The 23,993-nt window shown below is 40.7% G+C and overlaps 1 protein-coding gene across 1 annotated transcript in view; it reads left to right on the top strand.

Moving 5' to 3' along the window:
- Positions 1 to 23,208, top strand: part of RP1L1 (RP1 like 1) — a 28,988-nt gene extending 5,780 nt beyond the window's left edge. The window contains exons 2-5 of the mRNA XM_029086596.1: positions 14,758 to 14,934; positions 16,825 to 18,232; positions 19,217 to 21,582; positions 22,432 to 23,208. Of these exons, the coding sequence (XP_028942429.1) occupies positions 14,758 to 14,934; positions 16,825 to 18,232; positions 19,217 to 21,582; positions 22,432 to 23,208 (4,728 nt within the window). The remainder of the gene's footprint in view (positions 1 to 14,757; positions 14,935 to 16,824; positions 18,233 to 19,216; positions 21,583 to 22,431) is intronic.
- The last annotated feature ends 785 nt before the right edge of the window (positions 23,209 to 23,993 follow it).

Here is a 23,993-nt window from a genome sequence, read left to right as displayed (position 1 = left end):
TGTTTCATTATTTTTTTCAAATAGGCTTTAGCCTATCATTTTAACTGAGAAAGAAGAAATGCTAATGATTTTGTGAAGCCAATGAACTGGACATATTACCTCTTTTTCATGGAATAAAGTCAGAAGTTGTTCATGAGCAGCTGTGCAGAACCCTCATACAGATGAAGTTCACACCAAGGCCAAAGGCGATGTTGTAGCATCAAGATCCATTGGAGGCCAACAGAGTTCTTGCCTTTGTGATCACATGTACTTTGTTGTTATTTTGTCTTTTCTTGCTGTCATTTTTCTGCTTATTTATTTCTCACATGTTTTCAAAATTACACTTTGAGACCTTCCTGGGAAGAATTAGTCTACTCTCTGGTTGTTTCTTCCGTGGCCTGGATCATGGGGTCTTCATTACTCTTGGGTCAAAGAGTCTTTCAGCTCTATGAATTCAAAATTAGCCTGTAATAATTATGCAAAGCTCAGGTCAGTAGAAACAGTGAGTAAAAGTTCCTGATCCCAATGTTAGTATAAATCCAGAGTGGTTCTATTGGAATTCACACATTTGAATTTTCATTTTAACCCCTGAAACCTTGAACGATGTGAAATCAATATTTTTACTCTTAAGCATCGAGCAGACTGCCTACCAGGAAGGAAGAACTAGTTCCATGGAAGTGAATAGATGTTTTAGTATTTAGGCACTGATTTCAGCAGGGCCAAGACCCCCCTTTCCCAAACTATGATTTTTGTTGTCAGTTTCTAAAGTAAAATAGTAATTTGATGACTAAGGGACTGGAGAGAAATTTAGTTTGATTTTAGCTTAAAAAAACCAGTTAAATTTTCAGCAAGTAAAAAGTGTAAAACACATAGTTCTTTTCAGGTCAAGGCATTAGTTACTGGTTTCCAGGTGATTAACTGGAAATAATGCCCAGATAAATCTCTTATTGAAGTAACCATTGACATGCCATTAACTTGGCAGTGAAGGTTTGTGCAACTCTGTGCATGAAAAGATAGACAGACCTGGACTTAATTAATCTAAATCTGATCTTCTTATTAGGCATTTAGGATGAGGGATCCTTTTGCCTGTTGGCTTCTCTTTATTAACTATAGAAGAAGAGCGGAAGACTGACTCAGACTAGTCACCAAAATTAGGAGGAATTAACCCAGGTCCAAGGTTTCATACACTTATTTTAAATTATTACAGATATTTAAATATTAGCAAGCATAAGACATGTGACTCTACCTCTGAAGATCACTTGGCTGATGAGACAGTTGAAAATTGCAGCTTTCCTAGTTTTGCTAAGGACATCAGTTCTAGACTAAAAAAGAACCAGGTGTGCTACTAAGAACAAATATCTCAATAAAAAAATGGCAGAGTAAAATTTGTAGGTTATCTTCCCCATTCTGGGAAGTTATCTTCTTCTCTGTTCTGGGAAGTTCTTGTACAACTGAGCGAATTTTCTCTCTTGATGATCTAAACCACAGAAGAATGCATCTATGTGCAGATCCCCACTGCCTGCCTCTGCAGAGGGAAGAATGCCTCTAAGGGCAAAGAGTCAGACAGAGATCATAGAAAGGCCAGAAATCCTCACAGACAATTAAACTATAAGAAATGAGGTGTAGGATTATGTGACAGCAACTGCACGGCAAGAGAGGATTTCCCTTACAAATGACAATTATTCAGGGTCCACCAACTGAACAGTCATTAAGAATTCTTCAAGTCACAGGAACCCAGCAACACACTTATGTATCTAGTCACAGATGTCCTGATTTCTGCACTTAGTCTTGAATCACTAGGCCTGAATCACTTTTACTGTCTGTCTTAAATTAAAACAAAATCAAAACCAAATTCTTCCTTAAAATCCAACGCTCCATCTTGCATGGCATTTGAAACCACATTGTTTTATGGCAAATAGTCTACATAGTTTATGGCTACTGGTGGCAATTATCATGAGCTTCTCAAATGGGATTTATCAACAGTCAGAAGAGTTTTCCAAGGGATGTGGCTAGTTTTATATTTGTTGGATTCAGGCCAAGACTTAGATGGTTTTTTTGCTTAGGCGCACTCAAAGCTGACCGTAAATTGTTATATTTAATGAGTGAATCTGATCCAGTCTCTTATGTAGAAAGGCAGAGTAGATGACCAGAAAGGCTCTCTTTTGCCTTAGACTCTACAAGTGAGAACATTGCAGAATGAGCACTGTATGCAACCAAATTTCCTTGAGGGATCAGAGAATTACTGTGCGAGTTAATGAGGGGAGCAATCATGATTTAAGGAATGTTTCCTCAGGCACCACTGACTGGAGACTGTAAAGGATTAGTTATTAGAAACTCCTTGGGGTAAGGAACGTCATTTTTCTCCTGTGTTTGTGTAGAGTTTAGAATGAGACACACTAGATGTTGTGGGAAGACTAACCATTATGGGTCAAATCAAACCATCTTTGTCAGTGACCAGTTGTAGCAGTCTTGGAGAAAGACAGAAGGGTGCATGTTAAATGATTTTCCCCACTGTATCTTCCTCATCTCCAGCAACCTGTAGGCTAAGATCTTCCTCAGCCAGAAGTAGCACCACAGGCTACAGATATTCTTGTAGACTAAATAGCATCAGGGAACATTCTATGGTCCCAACACCAAATGGCACTATTTAGACACACTTATATTATGTAGCCTCCAAAATAGGATCTAATTCTCACAGAATCCAAAACTGGGTGGTCACATTCAAGGATACTTCTTAGGAAAAGTTTCTGGAGTATGCTAATTCCCAGATCTGCCCAGGGATTGCTTGGGAGAGTGACAGTTGATCCAGACTTTAAATGCACCAAAGATGATTGTACCAATTTAACAGTACAGGCTACTCTATTTAAGTGTTCTAGATCCAGAATTGTTTAATTTAGCAGTAAAGACAGAACTTTTATTTTTAGCTGTTATTAGTGAAGCTATCGGCCTATCATTACTGAAACATTCTCTATAATAATGTCTGCATTTACAGTGACCTTAGGGTGCAAGGCCAGGAAACAGGCTTGTCTGACATATTTCCTGACTTAGATTTACACATCCATATAGGCATTTCTAGGACATCTGTAGACTGCCCGCAAGCATCCTCTAGGCCACTCATGTTTGGACTGTCTACCAAGCTCATCTGTCTTAATGACAGGTGTCATCAAGACCCTAATGGAACTGTAGGAGGGAAATGAGATACACAGGGACAAATGAGCTGGTTTAAAATGTGGTGTATATATAAACAATAAGAGAAGAAAGGTGATAATTTCCCTCCTTGGGATAGTTAATTTTTCTGGTTCCATGTTGACATATTCACTGTGACACTTGGTTTCATTCTGTGTTCAGGTATGAATAATTGTAACCAATTTCAGCCCCTCATCTGGTTCAAACCGTTGTTATCAAGTGAGCTGTACCACTTTCCACTCACCATGTGTGTGACTCATAGTCTAAAAACAAACCACAGGTTTCAGGTTCAATATTCTCTGATTTCATGCCAAAACCACAATGACTCCAATGAGATTTACACAAGCGATCTGTAAACCTCAGCAAAACTTTCCATGAACCTGATCCATAAGAAGACTCATATCCAGGTGTGTTTTATGAACCTTTGAGATGCCCTGAAATCATTTGGCCCAGTGCCTTACAAGATGCAGTTAAATGGACCCCGTGTGCTAGCCACTTTCTTATCTAACATATACCAAATCTAATACCTGCTTATCTAACATATACCAAATGCAAATGATTCCCTTAGCCTGAGGAGATTTTGTTCTTTCAATAATAATGTAGCAAAGTGTAATTACTTTTTAAGTCTTCTGAGTTTAATCCAGGGCAAAGACATTTCCAACCAAACTATTGAGTATATGCAATAATATTTGTGAACATGATGCTTCTATTTATTCGTTTACCTGGAGTACAAAGAATATCAGAATTCCACCCTCTCCTGGAAAAGCTGTGAATTTTATTTAAGTACTTCAAGTAAAAATCACTGTTTCTGCAAAGAATTTCTTGCAGGAAAGGCTGGTTTTTTTGAAGGAAAATCTGGTTTTCCAAACGCAGATTCTGGTGTTTTTACCAATAATGGGGAGAGGAAAAGAGAGAACGTTTTGCATTTTCATCCATTTGCTTTTTCCTTTTGGGCCCTGAACAGAGAATTCAAAGGATTCTGCTGCAACTCTTAGCAAGAGTTCTGGTTCTCTTTCAACTCACATCTTTTCTGAAATAAATTCAATTAAGATCAGGGGAGCTACTTCTACTCTGTAGAAGTAAACAACTTTCCAGCTTTCACATTTGTACTATGGACTTTTCAAATTGTGAGTGAAATCCTGGACTCAATAACAAGAAAACTATTCAATTAAGCCAGACTTTTCTAAGTGTGTTTCTCTTTATGCCCTGAGATTCTGGAGTCCGTAGGCTGTATCCATAGTGCTCAATGAAGCACAATACATGAATATTTATGCTAAGAGACACCTGGAATGGTAAGACCATGGAACAATGCCATATGGATTTATGAGCTCGATCTAGAAGCAGTAGGGTTTATATACTTAGTCCCAACTCCTACAACTAGTTGGAGCACAAGTATCTTGTGCTCCTCTCTTTCCACCCACCATTTCCAGCTAGAGTTCCTTTTCATCCATGGTGTAGATGTTCCTCATATAAAAAGAGTAAATTTTGAAAACTTCTGGTCACGGGGAAAAGCTTGAACTCATGAATCGTATCCTTCCTACTGACTCAGTCACCACAAGGCTAATCACAAGAACCAAATGCTTAGCAATTTTCAAGACTTGTCAATTTTTAAGCTAATCCTGCCCTCAGAGAGGGTAAGGACAGGCACTTGGGGTGGGGTAGATGTTAGTCTGACTCATGATTTTCAAATGCTGATGTTGGATGGACTAGATTTAATGAACTCAGTGGCAATGGAGCCAGTGGTGAGCACTGATTTCAGTCAGGAATTGCAGTGTGTCAGAAGGTGGAAAATATCTGTAGCAAAAACTTTCTGAGAAATGCTTTCCTCTCTTCTGCATTGAAATTTGCACCCTTACGTGCAATTTTCTGGTTTTCTGTCTGATTCGCAACTAGAACAGTCTCAGACCTTATTTTGAGCTGACAGGGTGGGTGGGTGGGTAGGGAAGTTGTGGATGCCCCCTCCCTGGAAGGGTTCAAGGCCAGGCTGGGTGAGGCTTTGAGCAACCTGGTCTAGTGGAAGGTGTCCCTGCTGATGGCAGGGGGATTAGAACTAGATGATCTTTAAGGTCCCTTCCAATCCAAACCATTCTATGATTCTATGAAAAGGCTATCAAAAGCTTGCATATGAAACCAGTGTGATGTGGGGACCTCCTCAACTCAATCCAGCACCCAGGAATCCTCCCGTAGTCTTCATCAGGAACCACCTCATCCTCCACAGAGACAGTAAATGTGGCACCTCTCACCAGATCCTAGCAGCCCGTCTTCCAAAATGAACTAGGCTGTAAATCAGTTTTCTTCCACTTTTTGTCCTTTTCACCTGTTTCTCAAAATTTTTTCTGCTTTCTCCATGCCTTTTTTTTTCAGTCTTTCCTCTTCCTTTCCCCTTTTCCATGTGGTGTTTCTCTTCTGCTGCTACCCAAATGGTTTCCAATGGTCACTGAACTTGCGGTATTTCTCCTGATCTACTGAAACACATGTTCATCTAGACTATTTCCAGGGCCAAACTTAGTACATTTCCTTCATGCATGTGCAAAGTGTCACACACAGGGAAAAAGCATCTGTGAGTACTTGAGGAAAAGCTGCCAGCAGTGCAATACTAAACGTGATCTTTGCTTGTGGTTGACTGAGAAAGCAGTGCAGGACATTATTCCTCTATCTTTCATGTATTTTACTTGGCTGTTTTAGTGCTTCACGGCCTGATTTCCAGATCACTACTCCCAAAGCTATCATTTTTCATGAAGTTTTTACATAGTGGTCAAAACAGAAAACTAGACAGCTTATGTCTGAGCAGTTCTAGAAGATGCTGATGTTTTTAGAAGTGCTGGTATGACAAATCGTCTTTTATTGCTGCATTTCAGCATCTGAAGCAATGGACTGGCCCATATTCCTGTGGTATAAGCATCAAATAAAGGTAGCAGTGTGTAATTTATGTTTAGTAGATTACCTGCTATGGCAGGAGCCTAGGACGCTGGCAACTACCTTGCTTCCTTCATGTGGATTTTGAGACCTGGCATTTGATGTGGTGTATAGGAGATCACGTGAGTTTTGCCGTGGGAGAGTAAGGGATGCTGAATTCTCTCTTCAGGACTAATTGTTTGGGTGCTACAATTTGCAGAGGATTAGATCCATTTCTATACAATAGTCCCCTACTTTAAGTTCAATATTAGCTCTTGTTCCACATTCCTTCTGATGTGATGGGACAGCCTTCTGGCTGTTCATCAAATACACACCCATGCCACATCCACCAGCTTCCTGCAGATGGGAAAAGGGATGTTCCACTGTGGTAGGGTGTGGGAGAGGTTGCCCATGCTGATGTTAGAGAAAGTGAGGTCAAGCAATGCACTTTCCTATGCCTTACACCTTCTTTTCTTCCACTAATTTGCTAATATGTATGTGGGCAGGGAGTGGCAACACCCCATGATTCACTTTCTGACCAACAGATTAACATAGCTTTAAAAAACCCCTCCCCAGAAGAACCACTCTCTAATTCCTCCAGTGCAAAGTCTTGGAGAGGGAAGGGCAAATGGGTTCTTTGCATGAATAAAATACAAAATTAATGTTGTTAAACTGAGATACCCCACTTCAGAGCATTGATCCCCTTGGATTGAGAGAAGTACAACCACAAAACAAAAGGACTGTTTGCACTCCAAAGAGCTGTAAATCTGAATGAAAGGTAAAAAGGAACAGATGAAAGAGCACAAGGAAACGAGGCCATGAGTCAGTGTGATAGGCAATGAACCCAGCCTGTTAGCCTTTTTTTGAACATGTCTGTTACAAGCTTTTCCTGTTTCTCTCTTGCATCTCTGCACTTCTTTGGAAGGTAGATGAGTTTATGGACTTGCGATCTCAACCGTATCCTGTATTATTTGTTCATTCTGCCTTTCTCTCCCTGACTCTTTCAAATGTCTTTGGTTGGCTGGTAGCCACCAGAGGAAAAACAAAGGGTATTTCGTACATTTTACCTTCATCAGACACCAGTATCTATATTCAGCTTCTGAGGTGAGTAAGGTTTACAAACGTTCTTCCTTCTCTGGGAAGAGCCAGGGGATAACAGGTTCTCCACAACAAGCAACAGATTCCTTATTTTAGAGATGTCATGTTTGAATTTCTTCTGCTTAGGTATTGATGACATTTCATTACTAGTTGTGTTGCAGTAGCATCTAGAGGTTCTTGCTGAGATCACAGCCCCTTTGTGGTAGGTACTGTACAGTAACATTAATGGAGACAATCCATCTTCCAATGGCTAGGACCAAAACTGAAAAAAAAAAACCCCAAAAAGCTATAGCTCAGAAAAGAGGATGTCTTTTCATTTTCACCTTGCATATGGTGGCTCCCCAATGTGGCTTAGAGTAACATCTATTAAACATTTTTATTGGAAAGAACATTTAGCTTTTTTGAACCAATCCATAAATGACAGCCCACCATGACAAGGAGTTCCTGCGGTATGAGATAATGAAGTATGCAAGTAAGCAAAAGTTTTGCTGCTTTGAAAAATCACAATTTTATTGTCAGAAGTACAAAGACTTCAATAAAGCCTAAAGACATAACTGACATTTCCTTGGAAGAGTCTGTGCAGATAGGTTTAAAGCACACCAAATTGCAATTTTTTTTTCACTTGGTCTTTAAAGACACTGCAGTGGTTTGTGTGCCAGATGTTGATTGATACAAACAAAAATACTTCAACAGAAGCAAGTATTGCCAACAATTTGTCTGCTTTCTGGTCCAGAACTTCACGCACAGCCACCATAATTTTGTTGGTTCCTGACACAGGGCCTGTAAAGATCAACAAGTTTCTCTCTATTGGTCACAGTGGGGTTTGGATCAGGCCTTACAGTAAGATTGAGAAACTTAATTTCATTTTCAGAGATTACACAATAAAACTTCAATGGGAGTCTATTTCAGCCCACTGACTGCAAACTGCTAGAGATTGTTCCCTGTAAATTTTGCCTGGTGGATTTTGTCTCTGAATTTCAAGCACTTTAACAGTGAGCAACCTTTCCCATGAGCTCATATGATAGGGTAATTGCAAGGAAGGACCTCAAAGGAGGGCTTGAATGGGGCCTGAGCGATCCAGAGTTTTCCTAACCCATCAAAGATCTTTATCTTAAGCCATTCATTTTCTTCCATTTTGTTCTTGTCTCTTCATTTATCATAGACTAAAATATTCTTGAAGTGACCATGGTTTGGGATTCAACTTGCAACTGAAGACAGTTTTCTAACTCTCTCTGTATGAACATGCTAGATGTTTTCTGTTAAGCTTTCAGGTGACAGTCTGGTTGGGCACAGTCTTGTATCATGTCTGCCATCCTCACGCACATATGAGACAACCTAAAACATCTTAAATGGCTCTAGATATCTACATTTAGACAACTGCATTGAGATGATTGACCTTCTCTCTTGTCAGTGAAAGGCAGGCATGTCCAATGGGGGATTTATCACCTGTATCAGTTGGCTTTCCTGGGGTGCAATAATCTGTCTCCCAGAAATATTGATTATCCTCCACCAATGTGCAAGGAACCTAGATAGTAAAAGATGATTTACAATCAAATGTGATGAATTAATTAAGAAACAATAGGGCAGGGCATTCCCTTCTCCATTACAACTCCTTCAGGTGATCACTGGATTTTAAGTATTCACAATCAGTTGCCTTTGGTTTTTGTGGCTAAAATGGACTGGGACATAATACTGTTTTCTTGTAATACAGTATCCTGGCATGGGTGCTCAAGAATCTTGCTGTGGCAGCCAGAGGGAAGTGGGAAATCTGTTTACCAGAAGGATTTCCTTATAGGCTGCTGCTCGGAAAAGATAATGGCATCTCTGAGCAAACAAAGAAAAATTTAATGTTGGAAAAAAATCTGTGCTGACCAACAGTAGCCACCATTTTATTTCATTGAGGCATCTTCTGATCTACCTACCACCTTAAAAGAAAGCATCAGTATCTAAGGTTTTATTGCTGCTTTAGAATGAAACACATCCCACCCTACTGGCATTTATTTTTCTCCACTGATTGTGACAGCTAAGGCAGAAAAGAACATCTGCCTTCTACTCTTTGAGTTCCACCACACTTTTCCTCAGACTGATGTCTATATGAAAAAAAAATACCAACCACCTCTCCTACAATAAATCACAGAATCACATTATCGCTGAGGTTGGAAGAGGCCTCTGAAGTTCATCTCACCTAGTCCCTCTTTTTTTAAGCACAGTCCACTAAAGCAGGTTGTTCAGGTGTTCAGCTGGGTTTTGAATATCTCCAAGGATGGAGACTTCACAGCATGATTGAACAACCTGTTCCAATGTTTGGCCACCCTCACAGTGAAGTTTTTTCTTATGTTTTAATAGAATTTCCTGTATAAATAAATAGATAAATAATCCAATACATTAAAGGTCAGACACCAACGGTCTCTGAAGTCCTGGACTTTTACTGACTGCAAGGAATTTAAAGGACTCTTTAAAATAATTTAACATTTACTGTAGTGATAGACTGTCTACTTCAGACCAGACCTATAATATTTGGCCAAACATGTTCTATTACTGATTTTACCCACACTGGGATTATGCCACATGTGATATTTTGCAGCTGAAGTTCATAATGACTGTATTCCTAAACCAGAAATTAACAGCAGCAACTCATGGAAATAATATGACTTTGAAGAAGGAGCACAGGCCTGGGACCCTGGAGACTGATATTCATTATTCAACTCAGATGATACTTCCTGATAACTATTGAGTGTTCTTGTTGGCTGGATTTAATATGCTTTAGTTTAGATGTCTATATCTCTTCTAATCATTGCAAGGTGCTCTTATACCAAGAGAGAAAGAGGCATCACCAGACACCTAACATTTAGATGCCCAAAATCTGAAGCAAATCCTAGTTTGCTTAACCCTTATCTTCCTGTCCGCTCTTATACCAAGAGAGAAAGAGGCATCACCGGAGCATGATTTGTCTTATAGTAGGAGAGATGTCCAGTGCAGGAATTGCCCTTTCTACATGAACTATACAGCCTTGGTTGACTAGCTCAGTCCTATACACCTAACATTTAGATGCCCAAAATCTGAAGCAAACCCTAGTTATTATCTTCCTGTCTTTTGTTTTCAACATTTGCAGAAGGATGCCTGTTACTTGTTTTGTGCAACTTAGATGAGGGCAATGATGACAATATGTCCCTTTATAGAAGTTGCTTATAAAATTTCTTCACTGAAAGGGTTGTCAAGCATTGGAACAGGCTGTGCAGGGAAGTGGTGGAGTCACCATTTCTGAAGGTATTTAAAAGATGTGTAGATGTGACACTTGGGACATGGTTTAGTGTTGGACTTAGCAGTGATAGTTTTATGCTTGGACTCAGTGATTTTAAAGGTCTTTTCCAGCCTAAATGAATCTATGATTCTAAAAAAAGCACTGTACAAAACCTAGGTCCTGGAACAAATAACTGTAGAGTAAGATAAATCCTCAAAGCTAGATTAGGTTTGTGCTCAGGGAGGCACAACTCAGCCTTGAACAACATCCCAGACAATGGAATTCACTGTCCTCTCTGCAAGAACATTTCCAGGTCTTGCCTATCTGGAACAGCAATTCAACATCAGATTATTTACTCATAATTTAATCAGTTCTAATAATTCATCTCTTTCTCTGGGGCTCATGTGATCCTGAAATATGAATAGCTACTGTGTCTGCTTCTTGCCATGGTGTAATTGCCAAATCTTTCAATAATCTCTCAAACCACTTCACCAGTTTTCTGTTTGATATCCTATTTCCTCCCCCAGCATGAAAATCAATGTCAGAAACATGCATGGAAAATACAGTTTCACAAGTCATATAACTGTTTGTCTGGTGGTTGTTATGTCCAAGCAGAAGAACAGAACCACTTCTCTTGAAGGATAGCAAAAGAAAGTTCCCAGTTTCCATCTTGTTTCCTAATTGTAAACAGTGTGATGTAGACTCCAGAAAATCCAGGGAAAATCCTGCCACTGGTTGAAATGGGGCCAGTATTTCACTCAGCATGTTGAGGAGCAACAGTAGACACTGGAAATTCCTGCAGCTTCAGGATATGATCCCTTCATATTAGGAATAATTTTTATACAACCCTTAAAAAAGAAGCAAATCTGAGAAGGAATGTATGGCCCTCACCCTGGGATGCACTGAGCAAGCTGTAAATTGCTAAACACCTAAGAGGGGTCATACTGTTGAGAGATAATTTAGCATTAGTAAAAAGTGCCATGTTGATTGCCCTGAAGACAGATGTCCTCTTTATAGCCCAGGCAATGACATGTTATTGAGAGGATGGGATTCATGCTGCTGTGTGGGAAAGCTCTGCGATGAGCTATTATCCCAATGGCACAGTGCTCTACTACCCTGACAGAATGGATGTTGCAGTAAACCAAACCGATGTGAGAAAAATTATTTATTTAACCCTTAGGAAACATTCAGTTGTATTTACAAATACCAAAATGTTTTTAACAATGAAGCATTATGAAGTACTGATTTCCGAAATTTAGGTGCATTTCATAGAATCATAGAATCCTAGAATGGTTTGGGTTGGAAGGGACCTTAAAGATCATCCAGTTCCAACCCCCCTGCCATCAGCAGGGACACCTTCCACTAGACCAGGTTGCTCAAAACCTGGCCTTGAACACTTCCAGGGAGGAGGCACCCACAACTTCTCTGGACAACCTGGGCCAGTGTCTCACACCCTCATAGTAAAGAATTTCTTCCTAATATCTAATCTAAACCTCCCCTCTTTCAATTTAGAGCCATTTCCCCTTGTTCTGTCATTATTAATTCAAAGACATTAATTTTGCAAGGTATTAGGAAGAAAAACTATGTTATAGGTATAAACACTACTAAAGAGCTGATGATCCCAGGAACACTACATGACAGACCCTTTATTTTTAAGTCACATAACACAGGTTTATTCCATATGAAAGGATTTGGTTTATGCACTATATATAAATTCAATAACTTGGCTGGCTCAGCTCCTTTGATTCCTGAAGCTGTGTCATTGGCACTATCTATTTTCTGCACACACAACACAGTGGTGATGAGTGCGATTGAAGTATCTATGTACAGACACAGTACCATGTGAGGAAATGTCCTGGACAAAAAATAGATTTCACTGAAAATACATCATTTACAAATAAGAATAATTCCTAAACTTGGTGAGAGTTTAAAGACAGATTGTTTTTTTTGCTAGGGTTGGAAGAGATTTTATGTCTATTTTTCTTTCTTCTCTCCTTTTTCCCGTTCTCTTTCTTCTTTCCTACCCTCACCTTTTTTTATACTGGTATGAAGACACAGCAAAAGATCTCACTAAAGGAATAAAAAAGAACAGAAAGTAAAAAAGGAAAAGAAATATGTAGGTGGGATAAACCTACTCAGAATTTGTCTTTTATTAAATTATAGGCTTTCTATACACTTTCTGAGTGAGCTAGAAAGATGTTTCCTTTAGAAATGTATGGACTAATGGTGGATTTATTGACAAATGACAAGCAGTAGACATAGATATACTGAGATTTGTGGGTTATTTTCTGTTTCTGTATCATAGACTCAGCACTTTTGTTGCTTTACACACAGTGGTGCTTAATATAAGCTTTAGAGAGCAAGAACCTCCGTTGCTCTGGGGTTTTATAGCACCAAACTCATTGGGCCTCAGCTTCCAAGTGTTGTGGTAGCACAAAGTAAATAAAAAAATAATAGGAAGATGATGGGATTTTGGTGTATTCCCACTCAAGTCGATGCCATATGCTTTACTGTAAGAAAAATTACCAGAAGTATTTAACTGGATCTTGAATGTGATTCTCTCTGTCTCTGCCTTGTTCTTTCACTCTTCATGCTTTCACCCTCCTCTTATTTGCACAAGATCCATCACTATTATCTTAGTACCTCTCAAAGCCCTAGTGGTATCAACTAATCTCAGAAAACCCCAGAGGCATTTCACAAACTAAGGGCTTGGGCTCTGAAGAGGGCTTGAATCTTCATTCCTTTGCACTAGCAATATGTAGAGAATAAGGTCCTTTCTTCACTCTCTGTTATGCCAGGCACATGTGACAACTGCAGAACTGTCATCACAGCTGCTCTGAGATTTGTTGTCTTCCATACTCGGTTGCTAGTTAAAGGGCTGATGATTAAGTGACACAGTGAGGTCAGGGTGCATCTTACAGGCAAGATAGTACTCAGCCCACCCCAGGTGCTAGCTAACATCTTGGTAGCCCATTGCATGGTCACTTCTCATTGGTGAGTCCTCATATACTTTAGAGGTGTTGGGTGTTGATCTAGAGATTGTGCAAGTTGGTCTCTTTTCCTAAGTAGCAAGTGATAGGACAAGAGGAAATGGCCTCAAGTTGCACCAGGAGAATCTTAGATTGGATATTAGGAAAAATTTCTTCACCTAAAGGGTTGTCAAGCATTGGAATGGGTTGCCAAAAGAAGTGGTGGGCTTCATCATCCCTGGGTATATTTAAAAGATGTGTAGATGTGGTGCGTAGGGAGATGGTTTAGTGGTGGACTTGGCAATGTTAGGTTTACAGTTGGACTCAATGATCTTAAAGATCTTTTCCAACCAAAACAATGTTATGATTCTATGTTCTGATGTAGCAGTCTGAGGAGGAAAAAGCATCCTAGCTGGATTGTGGAGACCCCTGACAACACAAAGCTGCCAGATGCTGGCCACTCTAAAGCCCTCTCAGACAGCAAGAGAACCCTTTAGAAGCCAACAAGTGGTTTACCTGGGATCATAACTTCAGTGCTACAAATAAGGGATTGCAAAAGCAAAATGGAAGAGAGGTCCAGGCTATGTCCATCTAGTGCTCATCACAATACTGATTTCTGCTCCTTTAGATCCCACGTAAATGTTGTATTTGGGTAAAGGTGATTTTCTGCCACATCTAGCCCTGTTCCTTGTTACTAGATGTAGATGACTAGATGAAGGACTTGGTGTGTAATCCAGAAACAGGTCATGCAGTGAAGATGAAGAGGCAGTGTATAAGCCTGGGTTCTCATGGAGGAACAGAGAGACCTTCACTGTCACTTCCCACACTAAGGGACAATGTCGCACATTGTCCAGCATTTGAGTTAATATTTGAGGCAGTATTTAGGGTAAGTATTATTAGGAGAAGTCACAGTTCTTGCCTCTTTCTGAGCAGAGGAAGTAAGAGAACTAATGGTCGATCTGGAATGTAGCATTGACCAGGTAATAATTGCTGTCCCATACAGGAATTAGAAGAATTAAAGAGAATAATTCTCTGTAATGAAAACTCAAACTTCATTTCCACCCCCTTCCTCACTACCATATTGACCTTGCCTAAATCTTTCCCAGAAGATGTGAAACCATGTAATAAATGAGATATCTTCTCCCTTAGGCAATCTCTCCTACCCCTTCCCTGTCTTAGGAGATCTAATTAAAACACAACAAATCTTCTCTTTCAATGCAAGAATACTGCAGCACAATCTGCCAACAAGCTCTAGTAGACTCCGAACTTCTCCAGGAACATGTTTGTTTTATTTTAGGTGACAACTAAAATGTCAGTTGATTCTGGGCCTGGAAGAATCTAGGTCTGCTCTATTGGCTCATGGTGATCCATTTCCTCTTCTCTTTCTAGATCGACAGCATGCAGGCTCTGCTTCACTGCCCCAACATGTTGGTGTGTGTTGGCCGGGAGCCATTTAAACCTGTATCTATGGAGAATTTGAGGAAACACTCGGTAGAGAAGCTGCCCGACCTGACTCCCCGTTCCAATGGCAACAATGTCAATGAAAACAATGAAAGTAAGAAAAACTCTGGGGCATATTGCACAGTCATCTCCAGGCCTGCGTCCCACAACATGGAGATTCCAGGCACCTATTGTACTGAACCAATGCACAGATTTCATGTACAAAATGTACTTCCCTCTCGCTGCCTCCCAGGCCTTTCCATCCTCCCCTTCTTTTTCTCTGGTTTCCTTCTAGGATTTCCTCCCTACACCCTCTAGTCTTTCTTTTACATGCTCCCCATGTCTGGCTGACTTCCCTTCCTCTTTCATATCTCTGTGTCTCCTTTTCCTTCCAGAACTCCCTCCTTTCCTGTGTCTGCCTCTGAGACTCCCCAAACCCTTGAGATTTCCCACGGATCCTCTATCCCCTTGGCTGTCTGTCATATAACGCCCGTACTTCTGCATATGCCTGCACCAGAGGATGCCCTGGTTTTGTCGGCAGGAGACTCAGTTTCTCCTGTAGGTTACAGCTGCAGTGTAGCCCTTTGGGAACAAAGCATGTTTTTATGGAAAGATTACCTTCAGGAAAGTGCATGTTCTCCTTTATTTGGGATGATATTTCTGAGGCACTTCATCACGAGTTATCTACAGTTGCAGGTAATTAATCCAGCCACCCTCAGTAGCATATGAAGAGAAATTCATGGTTTCCAGAGCAATTAATCTCACCTACATTACATATTTCTTTCAGGATGAAATGAAGTGTGCTCTGGAGATGCACTTGTTTCTCTCCACTGTAAATATCAGGAGCCATGAAAGATTCATTCATATGTTGGCAGCTAGTTGTAGAAACTTAAGGACACAGGCATCCCCACTCATTGCCTGAGACAGAAAAAATTGGAGGAAGAATTGGGAATATGCTGAAGCTTTGTCCATCAAGAGACTGAGCAAATATGTCAGTTCAAATGCATAAGGATGACTAGATAGAAGCTATTATTTCATGTGTTATTGATCTCGGTTGGTGTGCTCCCTGTTGAACATTTCCTTCCTAAAATGCTCTCTATTCAGCTATATATCCATATACCTACAGAGGCATGTGGTTGTCTAGATATATAAAAGTAAGTTTTGAACAAACACACATATCAGAAACAAGATAGATACATATCTTGCAAGACAGCATGATAGCAACATTCTCTGCTTGAAATGAAGGGTGTAGGACCTCAATAAATCTATGCAGACCAATGCACTGGGCCTTAGAGATGTGTTTCGGATTACAATTCTTAAAATTCCCTTACTATCACTGATTTCTTCTATAACTGCCACTATTTCTCTTTGTAACTATCACCAGCTTACAATGCCTTTTCCATTTGTTTTTTATGTTTCAATAAGCTTTTAAATTATTCATAGGGGCACATCCCTGCAGGAACTGAGTGCTGCTCTGGTCTAAATGGCCACACCTGTGTTTCCTGACATGTGAGTGGAGAAGTGGATGATGCACAATAAACGTGTGACACTTGACTTCTAACTAAGGAAGAGGGCCACTTCACCATGTATTTTTCCCCAGCTGAATGAGAAGGATGAAAACTTGTACATCTTAACTTGCACACACAGTTAAATAAAGGGAAATTTACAATGTGATAAACTACAGAAACTTTGAGACTAAATTGCTTTGTATATATGTTTTTTTTCTTCCTGACGTACACATAATAGAACAAAAAAAGTATTGGTGTTTCAATTTAAATTTAGAAAAATAATAAAATTAAGGTATAGAAGATATTAATAGAGACTATTTATTAAAAATGGAACATTTATGGCCATCACTTAGTCAAAGCCAAATTTTCAAATTATGTAAACCAGCATAGGCTTAGCTGTAATATCAGTATTCATTAGTTTGAAGGTTTGATCTGTATATTTTGTGTCATCTTTATGTGAGTTAACTTTTCTCTCCATCTTTCTTTTCTTTACCTCTTTCAAATTCCAGTGAACTTTGGACTGAAAGCCAAAAAAAGTGTTATCCATCCAAGATCATCATCAAGCAATAGGTCAACGAGATTTTCTTTATCATCAGAAAAGTCATATCCTAATGGTCTTGCTGCCTCACCAGATAATGGTGCACCTTTCTTAAACACTTGTTCTCATCCAAAACCTGGGGACCTGGTCCATTCCTTGGTCAATGATGACATAGAAAAACGGGTACATGTGAACGAGGATGGTAGCCTGTCCGTTGAGATGAAAGTTCGCTTCCGCTTGCTAAATGATGAGACTCTGCAATGGTCCACCCAGATCAAGAAGTCCAATCTGATGAACCAGATGCCTTGTGAAGAGTCAGGTGTAGAGGACAGTGGAGTAAAGCCCATACAGAAAATGAACCCAGAAGTCAGCTCAGAGGCAGATGAGTCATCATATCCCTGTGATATTGATTCTTATATGTCCAAACTTGAGGAATCCGAATGTGATGAGGCTCATTGTCATAACTGTGGCAAGAAACACCACGACTATGACATTTGGAAAAATCCCATGCACTCATCCCAGAGGGAAGAGCCTCGTGTACGAAGCACCTGGCACACACGGTCATCATGCTCCAGCACGTCTTCCCGAAGGAGAATAGTCCACAAAAAAATGGCTTCTGTGGATAGCCTCCATACCACATCCAGTGAGGAAATCTCTGAGCACATTGTGCAAGAATCCTCATCCTACTCAGAGACTATAGAGAACAGAGTGGCATATCGATCCACTAAAAAGTGTACGTGTCAAAGTGATTTTTCTACAGGTGCTTCCAATGGAGAAGACCAGCAAGATCACACTCGTACAAGCACAAGCCATAGTCAGAGACACTCATCCTTGGGCTTAGTGTCACATTCAAGCTGTGAAAACAACCTCGATACTCAAGATGCTCCTGAAGACCATGGGGCCAGCAAAACTAATTCACAAAATGAAGATGAAAATCGTTTTGAAGTTTCCTCTGTGAAGTGCTTAAAGGATGATGTAGAAGAGGTTGAAAGCATCAGAGTTGGGAGTGCCATATCTAGATCATCTCTGCAGACCAGACAGAGCCAGAAGAATGTATGTGAGGAAACAAGTAGCGTGGGTAGGAGCATCTCCTCCTCCAGCCTTCAGAAGGCAAATCAAGATGATAACACTAGGGGTTCCACTCCTGCCAACAGTGTGCACAGCAAATCTAGTAAGCGTACTACACCAAGAGCAAAGAGTGAACAGGATGTCCACTCTGATGACAATGCAGTGGTCTCTTCCTTCTCCAGTGAGTCCTGTCCTAAGAAAGAGGCTGAAAAGGTTGAAGCAGAACAAGAAGAAAATGAAATCAATGAAGTCAGCTCAGTGTCAGCAAAAACAAAGACCAGACAATCAGTTAGAGATGAGAACAGTGAAGGTGAGCGATGCTCTACACATGGAACTCCCCATTCCAGAGCCAGTGACAGGAACAGCAAGAGAAGTGACAGTGATGAGATCATTCCGTGCAACGCCTCTTGCTCTTCCAGAGGATCCAAAAAGAGCAAACACAGCCATATTCATTTGGATGCACAGTCTGAAATGTCTGTGTCTTCACTTGAGTCCACTCTAAATAAAAAGAATAATTCTCTACATGCAGATGATCTGAGGTCATGCAGCAGGGCATCTAATTACTCCAAAAGCTCATGTGAAATCAAGAAAAAATCAATTGGAGACCCCACGTCTCATAACTCAGGATCTTTTCACTCAAACATTTCATCTAATAGTGAAGTAGAAGCAATTGCAGGTTTTACTGAGGAGAAAAGCTTGAAAAGTGTCAGCAATGCCTACAGTGCATCCTCAAAAGGCTCAAAGAAGAGAAGCCATAGAGAAGAAAATAGCAAGCCATCATCTATCTGCTCAAGTGTTTCAAGCCCTAATGGACAAGCTGGAGGGGGTAATTCCAAGATTAATTCAGAGGCCCATTCTTCAAGACATGGAAGTATGAGTGAAAGTGTATGTTCAAAAGGTGACCTCTCAACTGAGACTAAGATTAGGAATGGAAATCCTGCAAGTGTCTCTTCAAGAATCTCTTCAAAGTCAGAAGTAAAAGATACATGCTTGTTGACACAGATATCCCAGGAAAGTGATGACAGGTGTTCACAATCAAACGTTTCTCAGTCTTCAAAATCAAGGCAGATAAAAACTAGACATCTTCGTGTGAAGATGTCAAACTCCAGCCGAGCATCATTGTCTGAGACCTTGTCAGTATGTAGTATACATTGCCCTACCCCACCAAAAGGGAAACCAAACAGCAAAAAATTACAGCCAACCACATTGAAGGATTCCTCTGTTAGCAGCATAGGTACTGAGTCAGTGCTGACCACAGGAAAAGAGCAGAAAAAACCCATAGAATCCTCCATAGCAACTTCCTACGGGTCTAAATCTGTTGCAACTGAAGTAAATGATCAGAAGAATAAAGAGATTGATGACTCTTGCAGCGGAAAAGTGGAGGAAGAGTTAGAAGGCATGGGCATGCAGGAGGAAGGGAATGATTTAATGCCATCTACTCTACCAAATACATCTCCAGAAGAAGTTGTGCAAGAATGGCTAAGTAAAATCCCTTCGGACACATTGCTTATGAAATATGAAATGGAGGATGATGCAGAAGTGGAATGTATAGAGGCAACCACTGAGGTACCACACTGTACAAATGCCAAGGAAATCGCAGAGGATGAAAAAGCTGAGAAAAGGAATGTGGAGGAAGATGAAAATGAGGCAAAAGATGAAGTGGAAAAAGAGATAGCAGAAGGCTCTTCTATTAATGAAGAGGCTGAAGAATGCATGAATCAAGAACAAATGTCTGAGGTTGTGTCTGAAGCTGCCAAGGCCGACCAAGCAGAATGCAGCCAGTCAGTTACATCCAGCCAAAATAACAACAGAAGAGACCTGCCAACCTCTGTCCAGACTTCTGTCCAGATCATGAAGGCCTTGCTCAGTTCAAAACATGAAACAAAATTTGACCGTTCAAACAGTTTGCCTGAAGTGTCCCCCACTATGGGGAGAAAACTCAGTAACTCTGCAAATATTCTGATTACTTGTCTTGCCAGTCTCCAACTCCTTGATGAAGAAGCAGAAGATCCATCAGACAAATCAAAACATTTGAATAAGACAAGGTATATGGAGCTGCTAAATATTTTTCAAGCCCTGTGGTCTGGATGTACATCTGAAAAGAGTGGTCCAAGTTCAAGTCAAGAGGCAACTGAGCAGGCAAAGACAGTCTCTGGGTTTAAAGCCACAAAATCTGCAAATTATAACTTCACTCCCATGTCCTCCTCTGGGGTTGATGTTAGCAGTGGTTCTGGTGGCTCAGGAGAAGAGATTACAGCTGGTGCCAGGGACTGCACTTTAATGGCACAGAAAACTGCTGAACTCAAATCAGCTGGACAAGTGGCAAAAGTAAAGACTGGAACTGAATTGACTGAGACTAAGGAGCAAAATAAAGAGAAAGAGCAGCCATCCCAACCTTTGACAACCTGCTCAAAATCAAAAGGTGAGGAAAAAGCACAGCCTACTAGAGAGGACTCTCCAATTCAAGAGGCAGAAGAGAATAAGGAGGATCAGTGCAGTAGCTGTGAAAATGCTAAGGAGGAAGAGAGAGAAAATGAAAATGAAAAAAACAGCAAAGTAGATGAAAATGGAGAACAAGGAGAACCTGTGAATGGTGAACTTCTGAAAGAAAATCTTGCAGAGAAAGCTGTTCAGCTAGCTACTACTGATGATACACATGCCAGTGAGGTGGATTGTGGGACAGAACTGAAAGCTGATTTAGAAAAGCAGCTTGAAAAAGAGTCTCCATGTGACCCAGAGTCCAAAGTTGATACAGCCACCAGTGTGGGCACATCCCTCATCCAGCAAAACTCAATGGACCCAGATCCAATCTGGGTCCTGAGACTGCTCAAGAAAATTGAGAAGGAGTTCATGGCTCACTATGTCAGTGCCATGAATGACTTCAAAGTCAGGTGGAACCTGCAGGACAACCAGCAGATGGATGAAATGATACTGGAGCTGAAGGAGGAAGTGAGTAAAAGGATACAAAAAAGCATAGAGAAGGAGCTGAGAAAGATCAAAATGGGAGCAGGGAAGATACCAAGACCTCCAGATGAACCACTGAAACGTGAGTTATCACTCCAAACTGAGCAGAGGAGACGACGATTGCAGACTATGCATAAAAAGTCGTTCTTCAGTGACAAGAATGGAACACAGAGTAGGGCAGAGGACGCATCAGACTTATCACTCGATGTAGATGAAAATATATCATTTAGTGCCAGTTTTGAGGCCAGTATTAGTAAACAAAAAAGTGAGGATGAATACTGCCCATGTGACTCTTGTGTGAGGAAAAAAATGGCTTCCAAGCCCACAAGAAACCCAGTGGTGGCCACCAATGCCCCAGTTGTGAAAGCATTTGATTTACAGCAAATCCTGAGGTTGAAGAAAAATGATAATGACGAAGCCTGTGTCTCAGAAGCAGCCCAGGACATGAAAACAATTCCCAGCAGTTCTGTGAAGGAAGCAGCAGAAAATGGCAATCCAAATGAGGAAAATGATGAGGGTGAACTTCAGCCAAGTGAAACAGAAGTGGAGGGCAATGAAGAAAAGGAGCCAGAATTAAATGGCGTGGGCAGCTCAACACTGAAGGGAGTTGAAGAAGGATCTGAAATATCAGAGAGTCAAAACTGTGAGATGGAGGATGAGGTTAAAGATGAAGAAGCCAAAGAAGAAAAGGAAGAAGCAGAAGAAGTGGGGGAAAAAATTAAAGAAAGAGAAGAAGAAGAGGAAGAAAAAGATGAGGAAGAAGAGGAAGAAGAAATTATGAATGCAGAAGAGGATGAAACAAAAGAGAAGGCAAATGGAGAAACAAAAGAGAAAGAAGATGAAGAAGTAAAGGAGGAAATAGCAGAAGAAACAAAGGAGGAAGAGGAAATAAAGGATGAGGAAGAGAAGGAGGAGGAAGAAGAGAAAGTGGAGGAGGAAGAGGAAGAGGAGGAGGAGGAAGAAACAAAAGAGGAGGAGGAAGAGAAAGTGGAGGAGGAAGAGGAAGAGAAAGAGGAGGAGGGAGAAACAAAAGAGGAGGAGGAGGAAGAAATGAGTGAGAAGGAGGAAGAAACAGAAGGGGAGAAGAAAGACATGAATGAGGAGGAAGAAGCAAAAGAGGAGGAAAAGGAATTGAATGAGGAAGAGGAAGAAACAAAAGAGGAAAAGGAGGGGGAAGTGAGAGAGGAGGAGGAAGAAACAAAAGAGGAAGAGGAAGACATGGAGGAAGACGTGAATGAGGAGGAAGAAGGTACAAAAGATGAAGAGGAAGACATGAAGGAGGAGGAAGAAGGAACAAAAGATGAGGAGGAAGACATGAAGGAGGAGGAAGAAGGAACAAAAGAGGAGGAAGATATGAATGAGGAGGAAGAAGAAACAAAAGATGAAGAGGAAGACAAGAATGAAGAGGAAGAAATGCAAGAAGAGGAAGAAGCAACAAAGGAAGATGAGGAAGCCAAAGAAGATGAGGAAGAAACAAAGGAAGAGGGGGAGGAAGCAAATGAGGAAGAGGAAGAAGAAGAAGAAGAAATTCAAACTGAAGAGCAGGAAGCTGAAGAGAAGTTGAAAGCTGAAGATGAAGTTGACAATGAAGCTGAGGAAACAGAGGAGCCAGAGGATGAGGACTTAGGGGTTGATGATGAGGAAGAGACATTTGAATGCAAAGGAGATGCTGGTGGCTCTGGAACTGACAACAATCCTGAAGGAGATGCTGCGGAAGGAAGTGAGGAAGCTGAGCAGGATGAAGTTGAAGCAGTGGGAGATGCAAATCCAGAGTCAGAAGATGAGGCATGTTCAGCTGAGCAGGATAACAACAGTGAAGGAGGTGACAAATGTGATGAGTGTGATGAGGAACCTACCAGTGATGACCCTGACAATGCACATGAAAAACACAAAGACAAAGGCAACAACAAGACTTCTGAGAAAGCATCAAAGGCCAAATGCAAAGAAAGCAGCAAAAAGCTAGAGACTCTGAACAAAGCAGCCGCCTTCTCTTGTTATTCTTCTGTGGGAAACTTCTCACAGCAATCCCAGAAGGGATCTGAAGATGAAGGTGAAGAGGAATGCAAAGATGACAACAACTCCACGAAAAACCATTCAAATGGAGAGGTTCAAAGTGATGAGAGCAGCAAACCCTCACAGATGTATCCTGATAGTGAGGAAGAAGAGGATAAAGGATCTTCATGCACTGATCCTTTGGGAGATGAGGACCAGGCAGATGCTGAAGATATAGATCCAAAGGAGGTTAAACATACTGATAAAGTTCAGGCCTCTAAAAAGAAAGAAGACTCTGATGAGATTGGCCAGGATGACCTGGACTTCTAGAACTGCTTATCAAAAACTGCTTTTTTCTTTCTTCCTTTTATTTCTTTTTGGTTTTTAAAGTATATTTTCATTACATATTGCAGTATCTCCAGTGAGTTGAGCCATCATAACTGGCTTTTCTTCTGAGTTAAATATGGTAAACTTGATCTTGAATCCTGTGAGTAACGTTGCAATTACCTGCCCTCATTTCTAGAGGGCTAGTAAACTTGTTAAGATTTAGTGATTTCAAGAGAAAAGTGGTTTGGGGAAAGGGAAGGCTGTTTTGTTTGTGGTACCTTCTTGTTCACACCCTTTAAGCAATGCTGTTTGTTGCTTGAGTGATCTGTGGCTCTGCTGGGCATCATATCTGAGTGACTTCAGGATGCCTTTCATCCGTTGCATGCCATTTTCCTGGAAAGATTGCCAATCCACAGAAACGTGACAAAATCTGGATTCATTGCCAAAGTCTGGTCAGAGTCCACAGAGGTATACATTCATTTTACCCCCTACCCTACCCTACTCTACTCTACCCTACCCTACCCTACCCTACCCTATCCTACCCTACCTTCTCTGTACCCAGAAAAGGTCTTTGGTCTAAGATACCAAAGTCTTTCCCTGCTTTCTCTGTTTTTCTTTAGTAGAGGTTAAAATCATTCCTCGCTTCACTGGAAATCCTCAACATACAGAAAAGTCATCCCAGTAGATCTCTTCCAGTCCACCAATCTATTTGCATTGTGCCCGTCATTGTAGTAGGTAGTGATGTAGCGGTAGATAACAAAGAAGAGTTAATTGACCTGTCAGGTATG

This window comes from Antrostomus carolinensis, unplaced genomic scaffold, assembly GCF_000700745.2.
Source record: "Antrostomus carolinensis isolate BGI_N321 unplaced genomic scaffold, ASM70074v2 scaffold12908, whole genome shotgun sequence".
NCBI classification, from domain to species: Eukaryota; Metazoa; Chordata; class Aves; order Caprimulgiformes; family Caprimulgidae; genus Antrostomus; species Antrostomus carolinensis.
Note: the sequence above shows the minus strand (reverse complement) of the source record. Positions and strands in the feature narration are given on the sequence as shown.